General features: G+C 40.5%; 1 protein-coding gene across 5 annotated transcripts in view; it reads left to right on the top strand.

The window, feature by feature from the left end:
* Nucleotides 1-20,781, top strand: part of PLEKHH1 (pleckstrin homology, MyTH4 and FERM domain containing H1) — a 53,745-nt gene extending 32,964 nt beyond the window's left edge. For all 5 annotated transcript variants that reach the window (XM_063398758.1, XM_063398760.1, XM_063398759.1 and 2 more), the window contains 16 exons: nucleotides 449-610; nucleotides 1,567-1,647; nucleotides 2,563-2,742; nucleotides 2,874-2,982; nucleotides 3,856-3,968; nucleotides 4,650-4,826; nucleotides 5,657-5,754; nucleotides 8,207-8,384; nucleotides 8,790-8,945; nucleotides 11,511-11,611; nucleotides 13,355-13,496; nucleotides 14,393-14,535; nucleotides 15,452-15,581; nucleotides 17,154-17,240; nucleotides 17,744-17,890; nucleotides 18,202-20,781. In XM_063398758.1, the coding sequence (XP_063254828.1) occupies nucleotides 449-610; nucleotides 1,567-1,647; nucleotides 2,563-2,742; nucleotides 2,874-2,982; nucleotides 3,856-3,968; nucleotides 4,650-4,826; nucleotides 5,657-5,754; nucleotides 8,207-8,384; nucleotides 8,790-8,945; nucleotides 11,511-11,611; nucleotides 13,355-13,496; nucleotides 14,393-14,535; nucleotides 15,452-15,581; nucleotides 17,154-17,240; nucleotides 17,744-17,890; nucleotides 18,202-18,378 (2,181 nt within the window). In that variant the 3' untranslated portion in view covers nucleotides 18,379-20,781. The remainder of the gene's footprint in view (nucleotides 1-448; nucleotides 611-1,566; nucleotides 1,648-2,562; nucleotides 2,743-2,873; nucleotides 2,983-3,855; nucleotides 3,969-4,649; nucleotides 4,827-5,656; nucleotides 5,755-8,206; nucleotides 8,385-8,789; nucleotides 8,946-11,510; nucleotides 11,612-13,354; nucleotides 13,497-14,392; nucleotides 14,536-15,451; nucleotides 15,582-17,153; nucleotides 17,241-17,743; nucleotides 17,891-18,201) is intronic.
* The last annotated feature ends 32 nt before the right edge of the window (nucleotides 20,782-20,813 follow it).

Here is a 20,813-nt window from a genome sequence, read left to right on the forward strand (position 1 = left end):
ACATGGCCTAGCTTGGGAGCTACCTTGTGCCCTTTGGAACTGAAGTTGCTAAGGCCTAATACTGTTAGGTTTACAGCATCTTTCCTCTCAGTCACAGGGTAGTGAAGGCAAAGTACAACACAAAGTGAAGGCAGCAAAACTTCACACTTATGTAGTCACCTTTAAAAGGAAAAATTAGCAGCAGCACTGAGAAACAAGAAAGGATGAGGGAGGACACAAAGCCACAGTATCCAACAGAAACAGCAAGGAAGCTTATGAGAATTTGATTCATCTGAGTTTCATTTTTTTCACTCTGGCTTTGAGGATTAGCATCATTTTTCTTACCCTCAAAAAAATCTCTCCTGAATGACCAAAAAAAAAAAACCTGTATGGGATAAAGAAACTCAGCAACTGATGAAAAGATTTTTAGGTGTGCAGCTTTATACTTTGTCACTCCTTTTCCTTCCAGCTTGTGACAGAAAAGAGAACCTACTTCCTGACAGCAGACTCTCCCAACATCCTGGAGGAATGGATTCATGTCCTGCAGAGTATCCTGAGAGTACAAGTGAGCGGTCCTGTGGGTGTTCCTCACAGTGATGCTAAACCTACTGTGAAAGGATGGCTCACCAAGGTAAAATAATATTTCAAGTTATGTTTAGCTTAGAATTGACAGTGTAGCTGCTTCTTGGTTTGCACAGCAAATGTGAGCAATAAATTAGTATTTTAATACTCTCTGTAAGAGTAGGGAAAGAAGGAAAAGTGGCTGTAGGTTTCTGTATTGCAGAGTGAAACATTTATATAAGTGATAAGGGATGGGACAAGCAAGGCTACTGAAAGGCACTGACTGTCAAGTAGTAAGTAATAACAAATATCTAGTTTATGTATGCTTTTTTTAGCAGCTTTCACAGCATGTCATAGTAAAAAAATCAACAGTGTTGAATGTCATATTTAATTGATCTTTAACTTGGTGATACAGGAGAGTTTCAAAAAAATGGCTTGTATGGTTCTGGGTTAGCATTTAGTTCTGTCATAACAGACTGTAGGTACATTAGTACAAAGTACAATGGCTGAAAATTCTTTTTTTTTTTTATGTCATTACCGTAGATTAGTTTGACATTGCAAGTTACTGTGAATATTTTAATATAATTCTTGTTGTGTTCTAAGATGGCTAAAGACAACCTGCATCTGGAGGTTATTCATCTGCAATAGGAAACAGCTGTCTAGACTATAGTTTGACTGATCTTTTCTTGCTGAGATGAACTGATTTGTTTTTACAATCTTTAAAAGGTTATCCTTAATATTGTATTTCAGTATACAGAAATTATAAATTGTTATGAATGAGTAAAACACTTCACAAAATCTTAGACCTATTCTCACAAGCACCCATGTCCCATGTACTTGGGTGGGATGTACTTGCCTGTTTTTGAAGGAGTGCCCTGTATGTTTTGAGAGGAGCTTATATTAGCATAAAACAAATAATATATGCAAAGTTTTAAGGGAGAGTTGAATAAAAAAGTGAAGTCCTAGAAAGTCATTCTAGCAATACTGCTGATATTAAAAACATGGATGTGTTTGTCCTCCTTACAGGTCAAGCATGGTCACTCTAAGCTGGTCTGGTGCGCACTGATTGGAAAAACTTTCTACTACTATCGAAATCCTGAAGATAAAGTAATTGCTTTTTCTCCTTTTATTCCTGGACTGTCCTTTCCTGTTTCTTATGAAGTTTTCCTTACTGTTACTGCCTCTGTGTCTCAGGTCTCTTTCTTGGCTATATTTCTCTTCTAAACAGCACCCGTTCCACAAAAAGAATCAATATTGTCCCTGATTTTATTTTTTTAAGCTTAAATGACAGCAGACTTAAAAAGCAAGTGATTGCTCTTTCACAGATCACTCTGTATCTTGTTCCTTGCTTTCTCCATTTGGTCTTGTGTAGCCTACTGAGCAGACTTTTGTACAGCAGCTGATAGAGCCTGCATTATTGTCCTGAGAACAGGTAGCATCAGTGTTCTGGGAAGAGGGAGGTAATCAGTGTAATGTGCTTCCATTTCTGGATACCTTGCCCAACAGTCCATTACTTTGTCTTGGTGATGTCAAACTCCAAGTTTCAGAATACAAAAAATACTGTGACTCATATTTGGGATTGACCTCCAGAATCAGCACAGCAAATATCCTCTCTTTGTCTGAATCTAACTACTTTTGAAATTTTAGAAGTATTTTTTTTCCAGTAGCAAGCAGAAAGTCTGACCAGGGTCAGAAAACATTGGCTCAAGATACTAAGCAACTGACCCTTAAGTGTAATGGGAAGAAAGCAGTATCTTTTGGGAAGAAATAACTCTTTATTTGCACAGTCTCATTCTGACCTGTAGATGCTCTTCCAAGAAAAATGAAAGTAGTGATACACTTTGTAAGTACTTTATGAGCGAAGAGATTCTCTAGAAGTGCAAGGTTACATTAGCTAAGAATTATTTATTCCTTCCCTTTTACAGAACAGCCAGAAAGTTTACTTGGCTTTTCTTTCCCAGTGTCCCCTGTCCATACTGGTGGATGAGTTACCTTTATCTAATGTGCTTCTGCTCCTCACAGTGTCCTTTAGGGCATCTGCCTCTGCGTGAGTCCAAGGTGGAAGAAGTAGATCGTTCCTGTGACTCTGATGAAGATTATGAAGCCACTGGTGGAGGACTTCTCTCATCCCACTGTACACTGGTGATTCACCCCCAGGACCAGAGTCCCACGTATTTACTTATCCGCACCAAACAGGAGAAGGTATAAAAGGCTGTCTTTTTTTGGAGAGCAGGAGTCTTTTGGTAACAATGAGCAAATGGGTCGTACAGGCCTAACCTGTTTGTGGAGAACAGGTCTGAATTGACCCATCCTGTTCTCATCCCTGTGCCTAGAACACCTGGCTGTACCATCTGACCGTTGCAGCTGGCAGCAGCAATGCCACCGTGGGCACGTCGTACGAACAACTCATTGGAAAACTGTTGGATGCAGAGGGAGACCCTAGTAAGTAAGCACCACAAACTCTTCCATGGAGCAAAGCATAAGGAAGAATAATTTCAATTCCCAGTTTAATCTAGTCAAAGGTGAGGGAAGGGCATTCTCAGTACTACATCATATGGTGTAGTGTCCTTCTCCCCTTGTTCTCAGACAAGTCCCATCACATTGTCACATCATTTATCAAAGCCTCTGAAATGTCTGTAACAGTAATTCAAATTGAAATAAAGAACTGGTGCTTTAATGTTTTTCTGTCTTTGTTGGTCTTGATTTTCCTTTCCAGGAAATCTTGACCATACAAACCTGTGCTCTTTTCTCTAAATACACTCAAACACACTTGCCTTCCTGTCTGTTTCTCTGTCTGCACATATAAACCTTTATACATACATCCATGTTCATCTGTTCCTCCTCATCTTTGATACCTGATCATGCATTTATGTTTGTGCACCGTGTTCTCAAATATGTACTAACATTTGCATTCATACTTTTTTCTTGCACTCTCACATATTCTGGGCCATATGTGAACCTTGCTTCCTGTTGAATAGTGACTCGCACTAACAAAGACCCCCACTGCAGGCAGCTGCCCTGGCAGGGTTTGTGTCTCTGAACACACACCTGAGCAGCTTCTCACCAGAATCCAGCTAAAGAGAAACTCTGATGCAGCAGGACTGGGGATGCCAATATTTCTTCCTGCTGATGACTAATGCTGCTGGTGACTCCTTATCCATGGTGGGCTTTGCTGAAATCAGTGAAGTGTCACCAAAGATAATGTGGCCTTGTGCAGTGCTGCTTTGCCATCTCAGCAAGGCTCCTTGTCAACATGGACAACTTCTCTCCCTCCTGTTTCTGACACTGCATGTTTTTGCCCATCTGCTACCTCAGATTCTCCTCTGTGGAAGCATCCTATGTTGTGCTACAGTAAAGATGGGTTGCACACCTCCCTCACTACTCTGCCATCAGAGGCTCTACAGACTGAAGCCCTGAAACTTTTTAAGGTATTTAAAGGGACATTGCATGGTTTTCAGTTATTTTGCTCCGTTGTTGGGGCAGTAGCATTGTTTGGTCACATTATACAAGATTTACTGTCACTATGGGTTGCTTTAGACAGGCCTGCTGGTTCATTTAATTACAAGAGAACTGCTGGATTTTAAGTATCATTCATTCTTTGGAGGTTTAACTTTTCTTGTGCAGAATCTGAGCTTAGGAGTAATTCTCCCCACAGACTTTATGCTTCAAAATTAGCTTTGCCTTCCTCTTTCCTCTCCAATAGTTGGATTGAAAGAAACAGAAACAATTCACTGGCAAACTCAGTTGTGTCAGTAAGACCTGTGGTGAAGCTGCTGGAGATGACATTTTTGCACTCTCCTAGTGTAAGATCAGGAATGAGACTGGACAGTGTCAACAGGTAAAACACAGGCATGGAAGGCAGGAAGCACATTTTCCCCTCAGTTCTCTTGCTGACCTGTAAGTTCCTTAGACTGGGGGAGGTTGAGTAAATTTTCTAGTTGCCGTAAGGAAGGAGGAATGGGAATTCAGTATGGACTCTCTTCCCCTCCTCTCAAGGTAATTTATTAACTGTCTGTAAGTTAATAAATGCATCTGGTGAACCTGGCCTAGAAAGTACCAGAGGAAAGCATCTGTGTTTGTGGCATTGACTAACTTCTACCCTCTCACAGTCCTGTCAGCTGTTCATCAATGTTCCTGTGGAGGCGTCCTCTATTGATTACCACGTGTCACTGGCCCAGACGGCGCTGCAGGTGTGCTTGACACACACCGAGCTGCAGAACGAAATTTACTGTCAGCTTGTCAAACAGACCAGCTGCCGGCAGCCCCAGAACCACTCCGTCATTCAGGTCAGGTCCTCTTTATTTAGTGCCACTCTGCAAAACCTTTCCATTTAATCCCATGATCTTAATTAGTCGCCATGGGACTGGTTCTCCTCTAATAGTGCTTGTGCTAAAGGTGTGCTGGGGGAAAGAGAATCTCAGCACTGATCTGCAAAGAAGAACACCGAGAATATAACTACTTGAAAAATAAATTTTCGTTTAAATGTAACTGTTTACCACTTGCAAATGGTCTATTCAGACCATATTCAGAATCAAAGTTCATAGCTTGTGCTGTCTTGCTGTAACTGTCACATGGTATTAATTTTGTTTTGCATTTTAGATAATCAACAGCATACAAGTCATGAATATTAGTATTAAACATGAAATCTGAATCTTGCACGGTAATTGTTGGGTAAATAAAATTAATGAGTTACAGCATGAATGTACATATGCAATTACAATATTCCCAGCTCAAATGAGACATTAAAATCAGGTTGAATAATAACGGATCTAATTTGAAATAAAATTTCCCAGTGCTTTTTTGGTTATTATTTTCTGTTACATAGTATTAATCTAAGTCTTAATTGTTGACTCAGTTGTGGTTACACTAAAATTTTCAGAAGTCAAAATTTTCAAAAGTAGCCAATCATATAGAACCCTTCTCAGAGTCCAGATTGAGATACTGAAGAGCAGACTGTCTGACCATTACTGCCCTCTGAAACATCTTGAACTACACATCCAAAAAGGGTCACTCCAAAAAGCACTGGTCACCATCCATCATTTTGGCTGTAGTATTGTGTGAAAGACACCAAGTAAGAAGTACAGAACAAGAGTGATGTCCAGTTTTGTGTTGACAGTGCTGGCAGCTCCTGGCTTTGTGTGCTCCTCTGTTCCTGCCTCAGCATCACTTCCTGTGGTACATCAAACAGCACTTGCAGCGCCATGCAGACCCCAGGTAAGCACTGAAACAGCATTTCATCCTGCTCAGCTACTGCCTCCTGCACCCAGTACAGATAAAGAGAGAACAATTCTGGAACACATGCCTACAAATATGTATTGAGAGGGAGAACAGAAGGTTCCCAGTAGTATAAAGCCGTGCCCCTTCAATGTTTCACATGAATTTGTCACTTAGATGAAGCTAATTCACACAACTGAGTGACCTGTACTAGCAAAAGAACTTTTTAGATACAACTGGAGCTACGTTGGGAAGTTTTTTGTTTATACAGCTACTTTCTTTTATTGACAGGAATACAGACCAAAGTTATTACTTGGAATGAATTATTCAAATTTTAGATGATTATGTTCTACTGTCAGGTTAGCGGGCAAAGTGACAGAACAAAAGTGAGGCATAAAACATCTCAGGGAACTGTAAAAAGTTAGGAAAAACTAACAAACCTGAAACATATGCTAGTACTGTTTTCTCTTACCTCTTTGGTGTGTAACTATATAACAGCAAGAAATTGTTCTCCATTGTTCATGCTGTGCTCTTTGTTTGTTTCCATGGTGATCTGGTCTTCAGGGTATCTCGCTGTGTCCTTAGCGGGGAGGTCACAGCTAGAGATGTCTAGTTGCCTATTGCAAAAATACACTGTTGTTAAGACAAAAGTAAAATAGTAAAAGTACAAAATCCTTTCAAACAAATATTCATATTCAATTAATAAGCCTAAATCTGCCATGGAATTCAATCTAAAAGTCTCCTGGCACTGCAAAGGAAACATGTACTCTTATCAAGTATTTTATTTTCTTAACTGTTGCCTAACATTTGTTATTTCTTCTCATATACTCAAATACAGGTATTGGGCTCTCCTCAGTGTTCAGGTTCTCTCTCCATTTGCTAAGACAACATGTTAGGGATCTTTTGTCTGGTAGTAGAACCATCTCTTCAAACTTGTGCATTACCATTACAGGCCCATTCAGCTCACTAGTGGAGCTGCTCTGCTGTTGGAGACTGTTGAATTTCAAAAGGATTTGCTGGGCCATGTGAAACTGATTCATTACATGACCTTCAAGCTCTTCTTTGCTGATGGTCTGCCCAAAAGCACCTTTGTGAACAAATATACTCCAAGCAGAAACAAAGAGGAAGTTTATTTATATGATCCAACTATGAAACAATTATTAGGGCTAGAAAAAAACCCCAGAAATTACATGAAAATGTGCCTGTGTTCACCTGTAGTTGAGCTTAGATTTGGAGCAGTTGCTAAATGAAATGTAGCATGGCTCCTTCTCCCTAGCTCTAGGAGTACTTACCTGTCTTTGGACAGAGCAGATACAGCTGTTTCTTGACCAGTTAAGGAGATATACTTTTCCTGCTTCACACAGCAAGCAAGACGCTAGAATGTTTACACTGCATAATGCCTATGGTCTAGATCTATTCTACAGATTAAAAGATCTTAATTAGAAGAATTATAGTTCTTAATTCTAGGTATTGTTTTTCGTGAAAGGTGATCTCAGCGTATATATCCAGTCTCTAAGAGAGGAAGAAAAGGGGGGCAGAATTCTAAGTGAGAAGCCACAGGGCTCAGGAGCATTTGGAAACCAGACATAACAGCTTCTTGATGAAGCAAGATTATCTATTTGAATATTGTCCAAGCTCATTACTGAGGAGGTGAGCGTATATTGCTACAATGAAAAACCAGAACTCCTGACTTCCATGTAGCTTGTAGGGATTTAACTGGTGATTTAATCATGTACTGAGCTCCTGAAGGCATCTTGAATGGAATTATTTGCCCCTGCAAAGTGATATCACAGTTACAAATCCATATAAAACCTTCCATTTCAGAACTTATTGAGTATATACATTCTTAACATTTTTGTGCAAGGTGTAATTGACTATTCCTGCTTGACTTTAGAGACACTTACATTTTTTTGATGCTGTTCAATGGAGCACTCTCTTCAGTAGACAGTAAACTGATCATCTTGGTAACTATCCCTATCCTGTACTGAACTGTCAGCAAATCTAAGCTGGCTTGGAATGTCTGTAAATTAATAAACAGAGCTTGTAATGCATTAGTCTCACAGGACTGTACAACTCAATATTTACCAGGATGGGACATGATAGTACCTAAATTCCACTGGCGTGACAGCAGGTTTGAGGGTGAATTGATCTTGACTTGACAGAGACTATGATGGCAGCAGGGTACAGAAGAGGATATGTGTCCAGTCCACATAGAAGCAGGGAATACTCTTGTGTTTCCTAGAGAGTCCATTGTCTGCCTTACAGGTCCTTGGAGCTCGGGTTTGTGTTGTAGCTTTTCACTTAGCCTGTGGAGATGAAGAGTGCATCTGCATAGAGACATTACTTTGCTTGAGCAAAAGCCTGGGGGAGGAATGTGTTGTCATGGCCTGGGAAATTGAAGAGGCCATGGCACTTGGAGCACGTTTGTGATTCTCTCCCCCCCTTTGCCTAGGAGTGAGATAGGCAAGTATGCCATCTACTGCCAGAGATCGGTAGACCGCACCGTGCAGGCTGGGGAGAGGGAAGCCAAGCCCTCCCGGATGGAGATCGTGTCCATCCTGCTGAGAAATCCCTTCCACCACTCACTCCCCTTCAGCATCCCAGTGCACTTCATGAATGGAACGTACCAGGTGAGCCGCCACAGCTGCCTTCCTTCTGGCCCTAGAGGACTGCACCATAACTGCATCCTTCATGTGGGTGGGTGGCACCATGGCATTTATACTTAGCAGGTATTGGGAGATAAACACTGCTTCTCCTCCTTGCTGTTATAGCTGATTTTCCAGGAAAGTGAAAGGAATTCATCCCTAGTTATACAGATCTTAGGAAAAAAAGGCAACTGAGAAAAAGGGAGAGGTGTTGGAAGTGTCTCAATATGGGAAAGAATGTGATATGAAGGGAGACAATACCCCAGTGTTGTCACTGGAGCTGGCAGTTAATCCTGGGATGCTAATTTGTAGCAAACCACCTTCATTAGTTGTGATACCTGTCAAGGGTCACAATTCTTGTATCCTCAGTTAAGTCCTCTTTCATTGCAGGTTGTCGGTTTTGATGGTTCCTCAACAGTTGATGAATTCATCCAAAGGCTCAACCAAGAAACAGGAATGAGGAAGCCATCCCATATGGGATTTTCTCTGTTCACAGATGATCCTTCTGGCAAGAATTTGGAACATTGTTTGCCTGGCAATATGAAGGTATTTTTCTCCTCTACTACCTTTAGTATACTATATTTGAAAAACTGCTAAATGGTTAATAAATCTTTCTTAATGATTTAAGATCAAATAAGCTTGGATATTGTCTATCTAGATTAATATTCAGATGAGATATTAATTCCTTCACTTGGGTTACAACAACCCCTTGCAGCCCTACAGGTTGGGGTAAGAGTGGCTGGAAAGCCACTCAGAGGAAAAGGATCTGAGGATCTTGGTCAACAGCCATCTGAACACGAGCCAGCTGTGCCCAGGTGGCCAAGGCCAGTGGCACCCTGGCCTGTGTCAGCAATAGAGTGGCCACCAGGACCAGGGAAGAGACTGTCTCCCTGTACTGGTGTAGTAATCTGCACTGGGTTTGGGCCCCTCACAATAAGAAAGACATTGAGGTGCTGGAGTGGGTCCAGAGAGGGGCCACGGAGCTGGTGAAGGGTCTGGAGAGTGAGTCCTATGAGGAGCAGCTGAGGGAGCTGAGGTTCTTTAGCCTGGAGAAAAGAAGGCTCAGGGGAACTTTAATTGCTCTCTACAACTGCCTGAAATGAGGCTGTAGCCAGGTGGGAGTCAGTTTCTTCTCCCAAGTAACATGACAGGACAAGAGAAAACAGCCCAGAGTTGCTCCAGGGGAGGTTTTGATTGCCTATTAGGCAAAATTATTTCACTGAAAGGGTTTCTCAAGCATTGGAACGGGCTGCCTAGGGAAGTGGCGGAGTCACTGCCCCTGGAGGTATTTAAAAGATCTGTAGATGTGTCACTTGGGGACATGGTTTAGTGGTAGACTTGGCAGTGCTGGTTTGATGATTAGGCTTGCTGATCTTAAAGACCTTTTTCAAACTAAATGATTCTATGATTCTATAATTAGCTAGCCTAATCTTGATACAGTTCTTAATAGAGAGATGTATTTTAGTAGGTGATAAAATGATCAATTTTAAAAAAGTCTAACTCAGATTTTAGCACATTTTAAAGTTTAATTTGTCTTGACTACCAAACTGAAACATGACTGAGGTAGCTGACATCAAATGTGACACTCCTAATTGAGACAAATTTATGCTCCGGTGTGAGTCTTTTGGCATGTCTGTATAAATTCCATCTGTTGGATTATGAAGGATCTCCTTGCTATCTCCAGATAACTCAGGCTTTCATTGTTGATACTTAGGGGAGAAAGCCCTACTGAGTATGGCCTCATTTTAAAGAAGAGTGTAGTGCCTCAGATCAAGGGAGAAAGAAAGCAGATAAAGTGTTAGCACCTGTGACTTTCATATGGAGATTTTTACCCATGCTGCAGCTAAATGACTGCCTTAATTGAGCAGGCTGGCTGCTGTGAATGAGACCCATCAGATTTTGGTACAAATCAGTGAGAATAATTTGTCATGCAGCCTTAATGGAGGAATAGTTGTAGTGGAAACTTTGAAGAGGTTCTGATACCTGTAGGGAACTTAATCAGTTTTATAGAGTTTAAAATTTCACATTTAGCAACAGAGGGAGAAGATACCAATAACTTTGAAATGGATGGTTTGAAAGGAAACTGTGACAGATAGTGCCAAATTATATAGTTTGTTTTCATGGCCTGATATAGATTATTACCTCCAGGTAATCTGGAGCTTTACTGGTAATGGGACCATCTGGAGACAGAAGGTATCAGAGTAAACAAAGGAACTTGAGACAATCAAAAGCATCACTCTGCCTTGGCAAGTAAATAATAACCAGTAAATCTCAGTAGCTTAAGAGAGGTTTAGAGATCTGATAATTCATTTCATATGACTCCTTATGTTCACATTCCTTTCACTGAGATGCCATCAAAAGAGAAGTAGAGGCCTTCATTAGACCACTTGTATAAGGACTAGAGTAACCAGGACGAGCTGAATGGAACAAAAACACCCAACCATGTTATTACAAAAAATAAGTCTGAGTTAAAAAGTTGGAATCTAAGACCAAATATTCCCAAAACTTGGACCTTCACATCCAAGGGTTTGATATAGCCATGGATTCTGCTACTGTTCAAAGGATATGGTAGCGCTTTAGTTTGGCTCAGGAGGGCAATTTTGAAGTAAACCTACCAATCACTCCTATTAACCATGCTTTGACTCACATTAAGGACTAAGCTGAGAGCATGAAATTGGTTCCTTTTACATGAAACATGAACTGGAAGATGTCATCCAACATAGCAGGGGGCTTTCAGGTCACTCAGTCAGACTACTAGTGTGGGCTTAGGACTTGGACACTTAGGGACGGGTGCTTCTCTGTGCACATCTGTTCCTCCTGAGCTTTGCTACTTGCTGGCATTGACATAGCCACAAGTGTTACTACCAGACCAGAATTCGTGTGTCCCCCTGCAGGTTAGGGCTGGAGTTTTCAATTGGAATGCTCTAATTTTTACATACTGTGCAATAGAAAAAGGATGTGCTTTGTCACTTTGAACTGTGTTTATGCTGATCCAGTCTGTTTCTTTATCTTCTGTGCTTCACAATATTTTATTCACTTACTTTCCCCTCAATTCTTGGCTATATATTTCACCCCAGTTTGTGTCTCCTCTCTCCTTGGTATTTTTTAAAGATCTGTGATGTCATTTCTAAATGGGAACAAGCCTTAAAAGAATTGCATCCTGGGAAATATGAAGGTGGCACAAGAATTGTAAAGTTGACCTATAAGAACAGGTACTGTCCTCTGTTGGGTGGCCTTACTACTGCTGTTAATAAAACATTCTAGACTGTGTGTATCTGTGTAGATGAGCAATAACTTATAGTATCATTGGTGCCAAAACTATTTTAGCTAAGATGCAGTTGAATCCTGCAGGAAATGTGATGGGTTTTGTCTGTTACATTTAGAAAAGCATATGGCCTAGGAGTAAAACCCAAACCACTTTGTAATAGCAGAATAGACTTTAAATGAGTTAACAACTAGCTGTAGAACAATAAGGCATTCTTGGCACAATTTCATTTGCCTAGATCCTAAAACATAATTAAAGAAAGTGTGTTAGGTGAGAGGAAGAGATCTAGAGGAAAAATCACTAGTGAAAACAAGTATGCAGAAGCTTGCAATTAACTGAACAATCACAAAGATGAAAATGATACAAGAACAATGTTCTAAATCATATGAGCTGTAGAAGAGATACGTAGTAGCTGTGCCCAAACTTTATAAAGAAAGAAATGTTAAAAGTTAGATGATGAAAGATGGTAGGGAAGGGAAGTACAACACAAAGTTCTAAATCAAAAATTGGAATGAGTTAATCACTTACAATTCTTATAGGAATTCTGAGTTACAGTAAGTCAAGAGCTGCTTGAGAACAAGGAATGAATTCTCTTTGCAGGCGAAACAAAGGCTGCCTCAAAACTGAACAGAGAGTTCAATATTGAACATATGAAGATTTTGTTGACTTTAATGACAGAAACAAATTTCTGTCCACTTTGTTAGTTGATATAATAGAGGTGAAAGCAGAAGTTACTGCTTTTGACCCAGAAGGCTGCATTTGTTTCAGGAGTGAAACTGCAGTATTATTTTGTTGGACTGGAATGTGCATAGGCTAGACAGCAAGGATGTTTTGATAAGGTCTTTCCAAGGCTGAACTGTTCTAACACCAAGGACTCTGATAAGACCTTCATAAGGTCAGTATGGTCCTAATAGTGTAATTAATCTCAAAGTGACATTAAAATAAATAAACTGATCCACCAGACGAGTATCTCATGTAGTGGAATTGTGGAATTTATAGCATAGATGCAGCTTGAAATTAATGTGTGAATTAGTTGCTGTGGACTTGTAAGTACGAGGAATGGTTCTGGGAAGCATTTCCCAAGCTGGTGTCTTCAACCCCAACTAGTAATCATGCTATACCACATCAAAAAAATTCCAAGTTTCAATGGAATAAAAAACAATAGGATGTTTTGATTTGCAAGTATGTTTCCTTAAACAAAGTCTGCTAATGGGTCTCCTATTTCCTGCTGAATCAAACTGAGGCATTTTTAATAAGTCTTTTTTAACAAGTGTTAGTGGTCAAATCCAAGCTGGCAAGTCTACAAGGCTGCCTTGTAGAAGCCTATACATGAAGAGCAGAAGTAGTTTCCTTTTCTGGGATAAGCAGAGTAGGCCGTAATTTAAATATTGCCTGTCTGTGCTTGATGAGGATGAATGAACACTGATTTAGCTGTGTTTAATAAGGGTTCACTGTCTAAAAATGGTTGGCTTACAGAATTTAAATAGCTTCCAGAGGTAGAAAGCATGTTTTGAGCCTCCTTGCTCAAATATTGTTCATAAGGGAAGTACCTCAGCTTCCAAATCTGTCCTGTACCCCCTCAATGAAGAAAAACCCAAAACAAAACACACTTGTTTTGCCTCACCTTGATTCAAGTTCCCAGCTTTAATTTTAGTATCTTTTTACCTTCACAATCCTCTCTACTTTTTAGACTTTATTTTCGGAGCCAGGCCAAAGGTGAGACAGACCGTGAGCGGTTGCTACTGGCCTTCCAAGTGAGCAATGAAATAGCCAATGGAAGGTTTCCTGTTAATAAGGAATTAGCTCTGGAAATGGTGGCTCTAATGGCTCAGGTGAGTATGGCAGAAATCCTCCCTTTTGTCCTCCTTCAGCTGCACACTATATTTGACTAAGCAGCTCCCTCTTACATCAAAAGCACATCAAACATACACTGTGGTGTATCAAACAAACACACGTCAGATGTACCGTGACAAATACATTATAGTAGCAAACATATGTTAGAACACTTTTGTTGTAGGGAAATTTGCTCTAGCTGTGCCTCTCCTTTCCTTCTCAAGAAAAATATTGGAAAAAACAGAGTGAGGCTGGACTATCACCAGACCTGGTCCAGTTAGTGTCTTAGTAGAGATATGGAATAGTACCACCACTAGAATTCCATTAATAGTAAAAACTTCTCTCTGCCAATACCCTCTTACTCAGGAAGAGCATTTTCTAAATTCCTCCATTAGGTCTCCAGGCTTGCATTAAGTATTTTACCACATAAAACACACATTGTGGGTTGTGGGCATGATAAGCAGTATAATAGTTTTTTACTGACCTGAAACTTAGTGTTGTATTTGTTAAAGCAGCTTAAACTGAGGTGAAGAAGCTGGGGACATGGTCCATACTGTTTACAAATATGCTGTTGTTTTAACTGGCCAATCGAAAATAAATCCCCAAAGCCTGGCAGTTTATACAGATAAACTTGTGTCTCCTCACAACCAATACCTGGCTGAGAGCATGTTCCACTCTCTTAGATCAGCAGATAATTCCCTGGGCAGTCATGTCCTCAGTGGTTGCTCTTTTGTATACATTTACTGTGGTTACTGCTGTAGACAACATTCCCCAGCCTGTGTCTTTTTGCATGACTAATAAACACAGTAGTTACCAGTCTGGGAATACATGGAATGTTCTGCTGCATTAAAAACCTCATAGTTCTGTTGCACTATAAACTATAATGTTGTCTTAGGTGGAATATGGGGATTTGGATCGACCAGGATCTTCAAGTCCTGGGGGAACATCACAATTGAAAATGCAGCATCTTCTCCACCAGGTTTTAGATAAATTCTACCCCAAACACTACAAACAAAACATTACTCCTGAGCAGCTCAGGTAAGCTGTTGGTTCTTTAATACTTTGCACTGAAATCAGGTTTTACTTGCCAAATTGTCTTTACATTTAAGAAGTTTCAAGGAGCCCTGTCAAGATTATTTGATGTAGAAACTCAAACAAAACAAAAGTGTTGGGAAAAGGTTCCCTTATAGGAAAAATACAATATAAAAAGAGCCAAATTACAAACTAATTTTGCCACAGACAGGAAGTTTAGGCCTTTCACTTCCAAATTAGGCGTCTCAGTTTTGACAGACTAACCCAAGCCCAAGATGAATTCTCTGGGTTTTTGTTCTACGCTTCCCCCAAGTGTCAGTTGAATCCAGATGCCCAACATTCACAATGAGCCATAAAGCCAGCTCATATGGGTTGCTTCAGGCCATGCAGTAATTCTCGGAGGACATATTTTGGCAGGGTTTTTTGATGTTCTGACTTAGAAATTGTCACACACAATGCAGAAAGCTCAAGTACAAAATTCAGATGTTGCCACAGATCTCAGATCTATCTGATCTAAAGGGAGAGAATGGTCTTCCAACAGATCCTAACCTGCTTAGGGATGCAGTGGTAGAACTAACACAGTCACCTCCTTTTGGAAGCAAAGTCGATCTGCATGTAGCAAGGTAGCTGCCAAACCATCCCTAGTGAGCCAAATCAAGAGTGAGTTAATAATATATTGCCACTCCATATAGAGCATCCTACAGGCAAGGTATGAGGAAGGTGAGAAGGTATGTGGAAGTAGAGAAAAGCTAAAATAAATTCAGGTTGTAGAACTGATAATGCTAACAGCCCTGTCTGTAAGTGCTATGTAGAATAGTCCTTTTGGAGTAAAGATGTACATTTATTAACTGTTCTCATTTTACACATCTTTCCTTGGAAGACATTAGTAAATCATACTGTCTTGTGTCTTGGATTCCTCAAGGCGACTGACAGACAGGCTGGCGACAAAGTGGATGGTGCTGCAGGGATGCTCTCCAACAGAATGCATTCGAATTTATTTGACTGTGGCCCGGAAATGGCCTCTCTTTGGAACCAAACTATTTGCTGCTAAGGTAACTGGAGCACACTTTTTTCTGTTTCCAAGAGTGAGTTATCTGAGCAGAAACATACCTACAGTCTATGGTAACATGGGTTGAAAATGCTTCTACTTCAGAAAGGGAAAAAATTGAACAACCCTGTTCTGAACGAGCAGCCCTGGTACTATATAGGTTGAAAAAGAAGGAAGTGTATTCTAACCACTAGGGGTTGGTAGTGTTCAGCAAATAAATATTGAAGGTTCCCTGGCTGTGTCAGTTGATCATGACACAGAGTACTACCTGTCCTTGCAAGCCTTGCCAAAGCTTTCTCGGACAAGAATTTTCCATCGAGGACATCGAGGCTGCAATGGTAGTTTAAAAAATAACATTTACATACCCCAGCGGGGGAGGAAGGGAAGAGTCCTCCCTAAGTCACACCTGGCCACTGATGCCAGCTGTAAGGGAATGGGTACTTCTGTTCTCTGCTTGACACAGAACTGGATGCTTTCCTTGCCACACGAGAAGGCAAGCACTGCTACTGTCCTGTTGCAGAAACAGAAGTGAAAGTACACACTGGGTAAGCTACCAGCCCACTGGCATCAGTGGGAGAGCAAAGAACAGCTGGAGGAGTGGTTCCCCAGTAGCTTGTACCATCCCTCACCCCATTCCAGGCTAGAGCTCTGTACCTGTTGCTCATGCCTGAACTAATATCTTAGCACATAATGGCTGGCTGAGAAATCTTGTTTTGGCATTAACCATCTTCCTCATCCCAGCAGAAATTTCTGCTGTTGAAAGCTTGAAGGAGGTCTTCTTCATGGTTACATGTCTCTTCTTTTGAAGTCAAAGCTGCTCTGGTTACAGAAAAAAGTCTAACGATGAAAGGGACCTCTTGAGTAAATGTACAAGAAGTTTTCAAAATACAATTATTTCCACTGTCAGGACTAAAAGAGGTTACTGGTATTTGAGGTTACTGACAGAATATGTAATTGAGTATACTGAAGAATCAGAATATGGAATAGATCCCCCCACAGGTGAAATAATGTTAGTATTCCTGACGATTAACATATTTTATAACTTTCCAGCAGTTAAACAGCAAAGCCTGTGGTAATAGCAGATTCCCAGGAAAGATTTTGTCATTAGCTATAACAAGTCATCTTCAACAGACAACTGATGCACATTTGCCATAAGATTCTGTAAGAAACAAAATGGCATTGATGTGATGGTACTGGGTGCACTGATACAGAAACCAGCAGGTTTCACTGCCTTCCTGACAGATAGGAGCAGTATGTGCTGAGCGGAGTTGCCATGCTGTTGCTCTGTCCTAGCATTTCCTTCAGTTTTTACCATACTGATGGCATCTAATTAGTTTCAAAGACTTTGTTATCCTTGCATCTCTTGTGCCACTACTCCAAAAAGTGCATGTAAATCTGAAAATGTTATTCCAAATTTTGGGGAAAGCTGTCTTAGAAATCAAACCCAGCCACACCAGTAAGCCTTTAGGATTTTTTTCTCATCTTCACTTTATCCTTAAATCTCAGTATTTATATCTGAAACATGATTCTGTGGTGGTCAAGAAACACCTGAATTAATAATTTTCTTTCTTTCCAGCCTATTTTGCCTTCCTCATTGGAAGACTGTCCAGTCTGGATAGCTGTGAATGAAGATGGTGTCAGCATACTGGATTATAACACAATGGTATGTTGAGGAACGCTGTTTCAGAGGAATACCTTACCTAGCACAGAAGGACATTCCCCTGAGTCCAGTGAAAGTCACTAACAGTTTAACTTCAAATGGATCCAGAAGTTAGTTTGTAAAAGTCAGAGGTGAGGGAAGTCAGTATTATGTTTGAACACCTCCATAGACAAAGGCAAATTATGGCTGCAGTGTAAGGTAGGGCAGCAAACACGTTCATACATCTTGCAAAATCTCAGTGCTGTGTGCTTTAGTATCACCATCTGGAATGTAACAAAATCTGCACTATGAAATAGTGAGGCATTGAGCACACCAGGAGAAAACTAGAAATGCAAATTCTCACTTGTGCTTTCTTTGCCGGTTCTTACTATTGAGCCACCTACTGCCCTTCACTGCTGGAGACCTGGTGTTCTTGCAGGAAGTAGCAATATAAAGTAATATATTAGTTTAAGGTAGAAAATTGGAGATTTTCACAAAACTATGTCTTTTTCAAACTCTGTCTGCAGCATTTGAAGGTCTCTTATTCATATTCCTCCGTGCTGACCTTTGGGGGCTGTCGAGATGACTTCATGATTGTAGTCAGTCAAATGAAAGAAAGAAGTTCTGGAAAAAATAGCACTGAAAAACTCCTCTTCACAATGGCAATTCCAAAGGTAATTACAAATGAAAAGTGAATTTCTTTCCAGCTGGCAGCATCAGGGCTGGGTGTTTTGTATAAGCCCTGGGAACTGGTACTTGTGGCTGCTGCATTAGCTATATATATTCAACAAATCCTTTGTAAGCTGGAACCCTTGAACAAGAGGCTTAGTCTACATAACTCTTAAAGACAGAGCTTCATTTTAAAACTGAACAATCCCATGGGAGAAAGCCATTTACAAATGCTATGCCGTCAATAGATTCTAAAAATCAAAGGGCATTCTTACCTCTAATTGACCTACAGTTAATCATTTTCTCTTTTCCCCAGATTGTTGAAGCAACTCTTCTGATTGCCAGCTACATTAACTATCATTCAACTCCTTCACTGCTGTCTTCCACACAGCCCTCACGAAGCAAAACACCTGCAAAGAAGCCCTGGGAGACTGAAAATCGGTGCTTTTTTCCTTCTGTGCCCCAGAGCACAAAGGGGCCCACCCTGCTCTAAGGGCTTGTTCCACATGAGCTGATTTTGTTGGTTACGTCCCACAGCTTCATGCAGGCTCTGACTCTTTTTCCATAATAATAGACAAAGTTCCTCAGAGGTAGAGGCAGGGTACTTTCTCTTAAAAAAAACCAAACTGATTTGGGGGACTGTGCAGGAGTTTCCTTTCCATGACACATTCCATCCAAAATGCCATTCCTCAGGTCTATTACCTGCACAGTGCTCCAGTCATTACATCTTCACTCATTCTTCCTTCTCCTACTGTACTGCCTTGCTTTACAAGTACGTACATTTTCTTTGATCCCTCCCATTTTCAGCTTTCAAAAGACAGAAACTTTTGTGTCCTTGCTCAGACATGAAAGAAAGACATTGCTGAGAAGGAAGAGGAATCAAACTCACAAGAATAATTCTGATGCAAGTCAAGGGTGATTTCAGACCTGATATAGGGAATATAGAATTAGAATTCAGCAGTACTTAAGAGTATTTTCAATTTTAAACAAAGGTGGAAGCCTAGGGTCTTTGCGTGTTCGGCAAAACAACTGGGACTGGCACAGTGTCAGAGGATGCCCTGGCACCTACAAGACCGATACATTTTGGAAACTGATGCTGTTTTATGCAATAGATGAACATTAGATTGCTGCTGCAGGGCAGGGCTCAGTGTGTCACATGCTCCACTGCCAGACAAGCACTTTCAAAGACTTTCTGATAACCACTGTTGTAGATGTGTTTGGAACTGCACATTATCTCAGACAAAGGAAGACAAGGCAAGCAAAGTTGTACTTCTGTCTTTCAGCAACTAGCACAGATCTTCCCAGACAAGCTCTGCCATTCTGACTTGACAGAAGCTCCTTCTTTTAAACTCCTGCTTCCTTCGTGTACTGTAAGCAAGGAGGAGGTAGTCAGCAAATGTGTACTCATGTTCTTCTGACTTTCCTAAAGAATGTTGGTAGGTTTGATTTTTTTTTTGATCTGTTTCAAAGGGACTTCATTATGAGAAGTTTATTAAATTTTAAGCAAATAAAAGAAAAATAGCAATTCTTCATAAAAATTCCAAATCTACTTCGTTTAAGTTCAGCTAAGGAAGAATAACTGCACTTTGAAAAGTACCATGTCCAACTTAATAATTATGCATTCATGGCAGCTTTCCCAAATTAAAAGTGTGACTCCAACCACTAGACAGAAGTCAGTAATAGCAAACCAGTTATTTGCAAATAAACAAACCAACCGTATCAGTGTTTTTATTCCCTAGTACCTTCTCCAACCTTGACACATGCAGCTAATGCACGCGGGGGAGCTGATACATCAAGGTGGGTTTTTTCATGCTTATGATGGGTACAAAGCCACTGAATAAAAGAGAAGAGCAGGGGGCAGACAAAAATTGTTCTAAGCAATCCCTCATTAGCATCTTTGTAGTATAAAACAAAAAACCCCAACCAACCAGAACCCAACCCCAAACCATCCCATGGTGAGTTATAGAAACAGTATGGCAGATCTAAGACAGGAAAAGATTGTACGAACAGCGACCTGATTTGCACATACTGTAATGTACCTACTTGTTATGAATTTAAAGACCACCCCTTGAAGGTACAGAAAAGGGTAGAAGCTTTCTGAGCCAAAAATAACTTCACAAAGGTATTTAGTAATTTTTGTTTTCCCTTAGATGCTTTCCAGTCTCTGTATATCCTGATAGTAGTTTGTATTTCCCCTCTCTCACAATTCTTAGTACAGCTCTGTTAGTTTGAATACACAGAGTGTTAGTCCTCCTCACTCCCTCACCCGTGCCTAACAATTTCTCCTGTATCTGAAGGTGTGTTGGACAGTTTGCCTCTGGTATGCCACCAGTAACAAAGCTGTTCCAGAACAGGCTGGAGCCACCATCAGTGCTGGGGATGCTCAAGGCATAGAAGTCTCCAGCTCACAGGCTGCATTTCCTCACAGTGCTAACACTCATGTCCTCAGGGACTTGAGGAGACTTGTACCAGGGCAAACAGGAAACAGAGATGTTACATAAACAGGAGCTCTCCTGAAACTCATTATTTTCTGCCACAATTGCACTTTAAATTGAGTAGCATAATACACAAAACCTTTTCTTCCTTATTTCTTAAAAATATTCACCAGTACTTGAGTGTTTCAGGGACCGCCCCACTCTGATGGGTGCACACACCCCTCCTATTTATAGCTTACCTGTCTTCAAACACCCCACTCTGTCGTAGATACCTACTTTGTATGATTCTTTGGTAAATAATTTTTTATTTTAACCAATGCTTTTGGCAATGACTGTTAATGCAGCATAGAATGAGATGACAAAAGCCTTTGTGTTCCTAACTGCTGTAAGTAAAAGGCTGTCTGGAAGATACTGTGAGATTTCTGTTTGTTCCTAATAAAATGCAGCTCATGAATTAATAACCATGAATTAAATGTATATTATTCTCAGAATG

Source organism: Prinia subflava, chromosome 5, assembly GCF_021018805.1.
Source record: "Prinia subflava isolate CZ2003 ecotype Zambia chromosome 5, Cam_Psub_1.2, whole genome shotgun sequence".
Classification (NCBI taxonomy): Eukaryota; Metazoa; Chordata; class Aves; order Passeriformes; family Cisticolidae; genus Prinia; species Prinia subflava.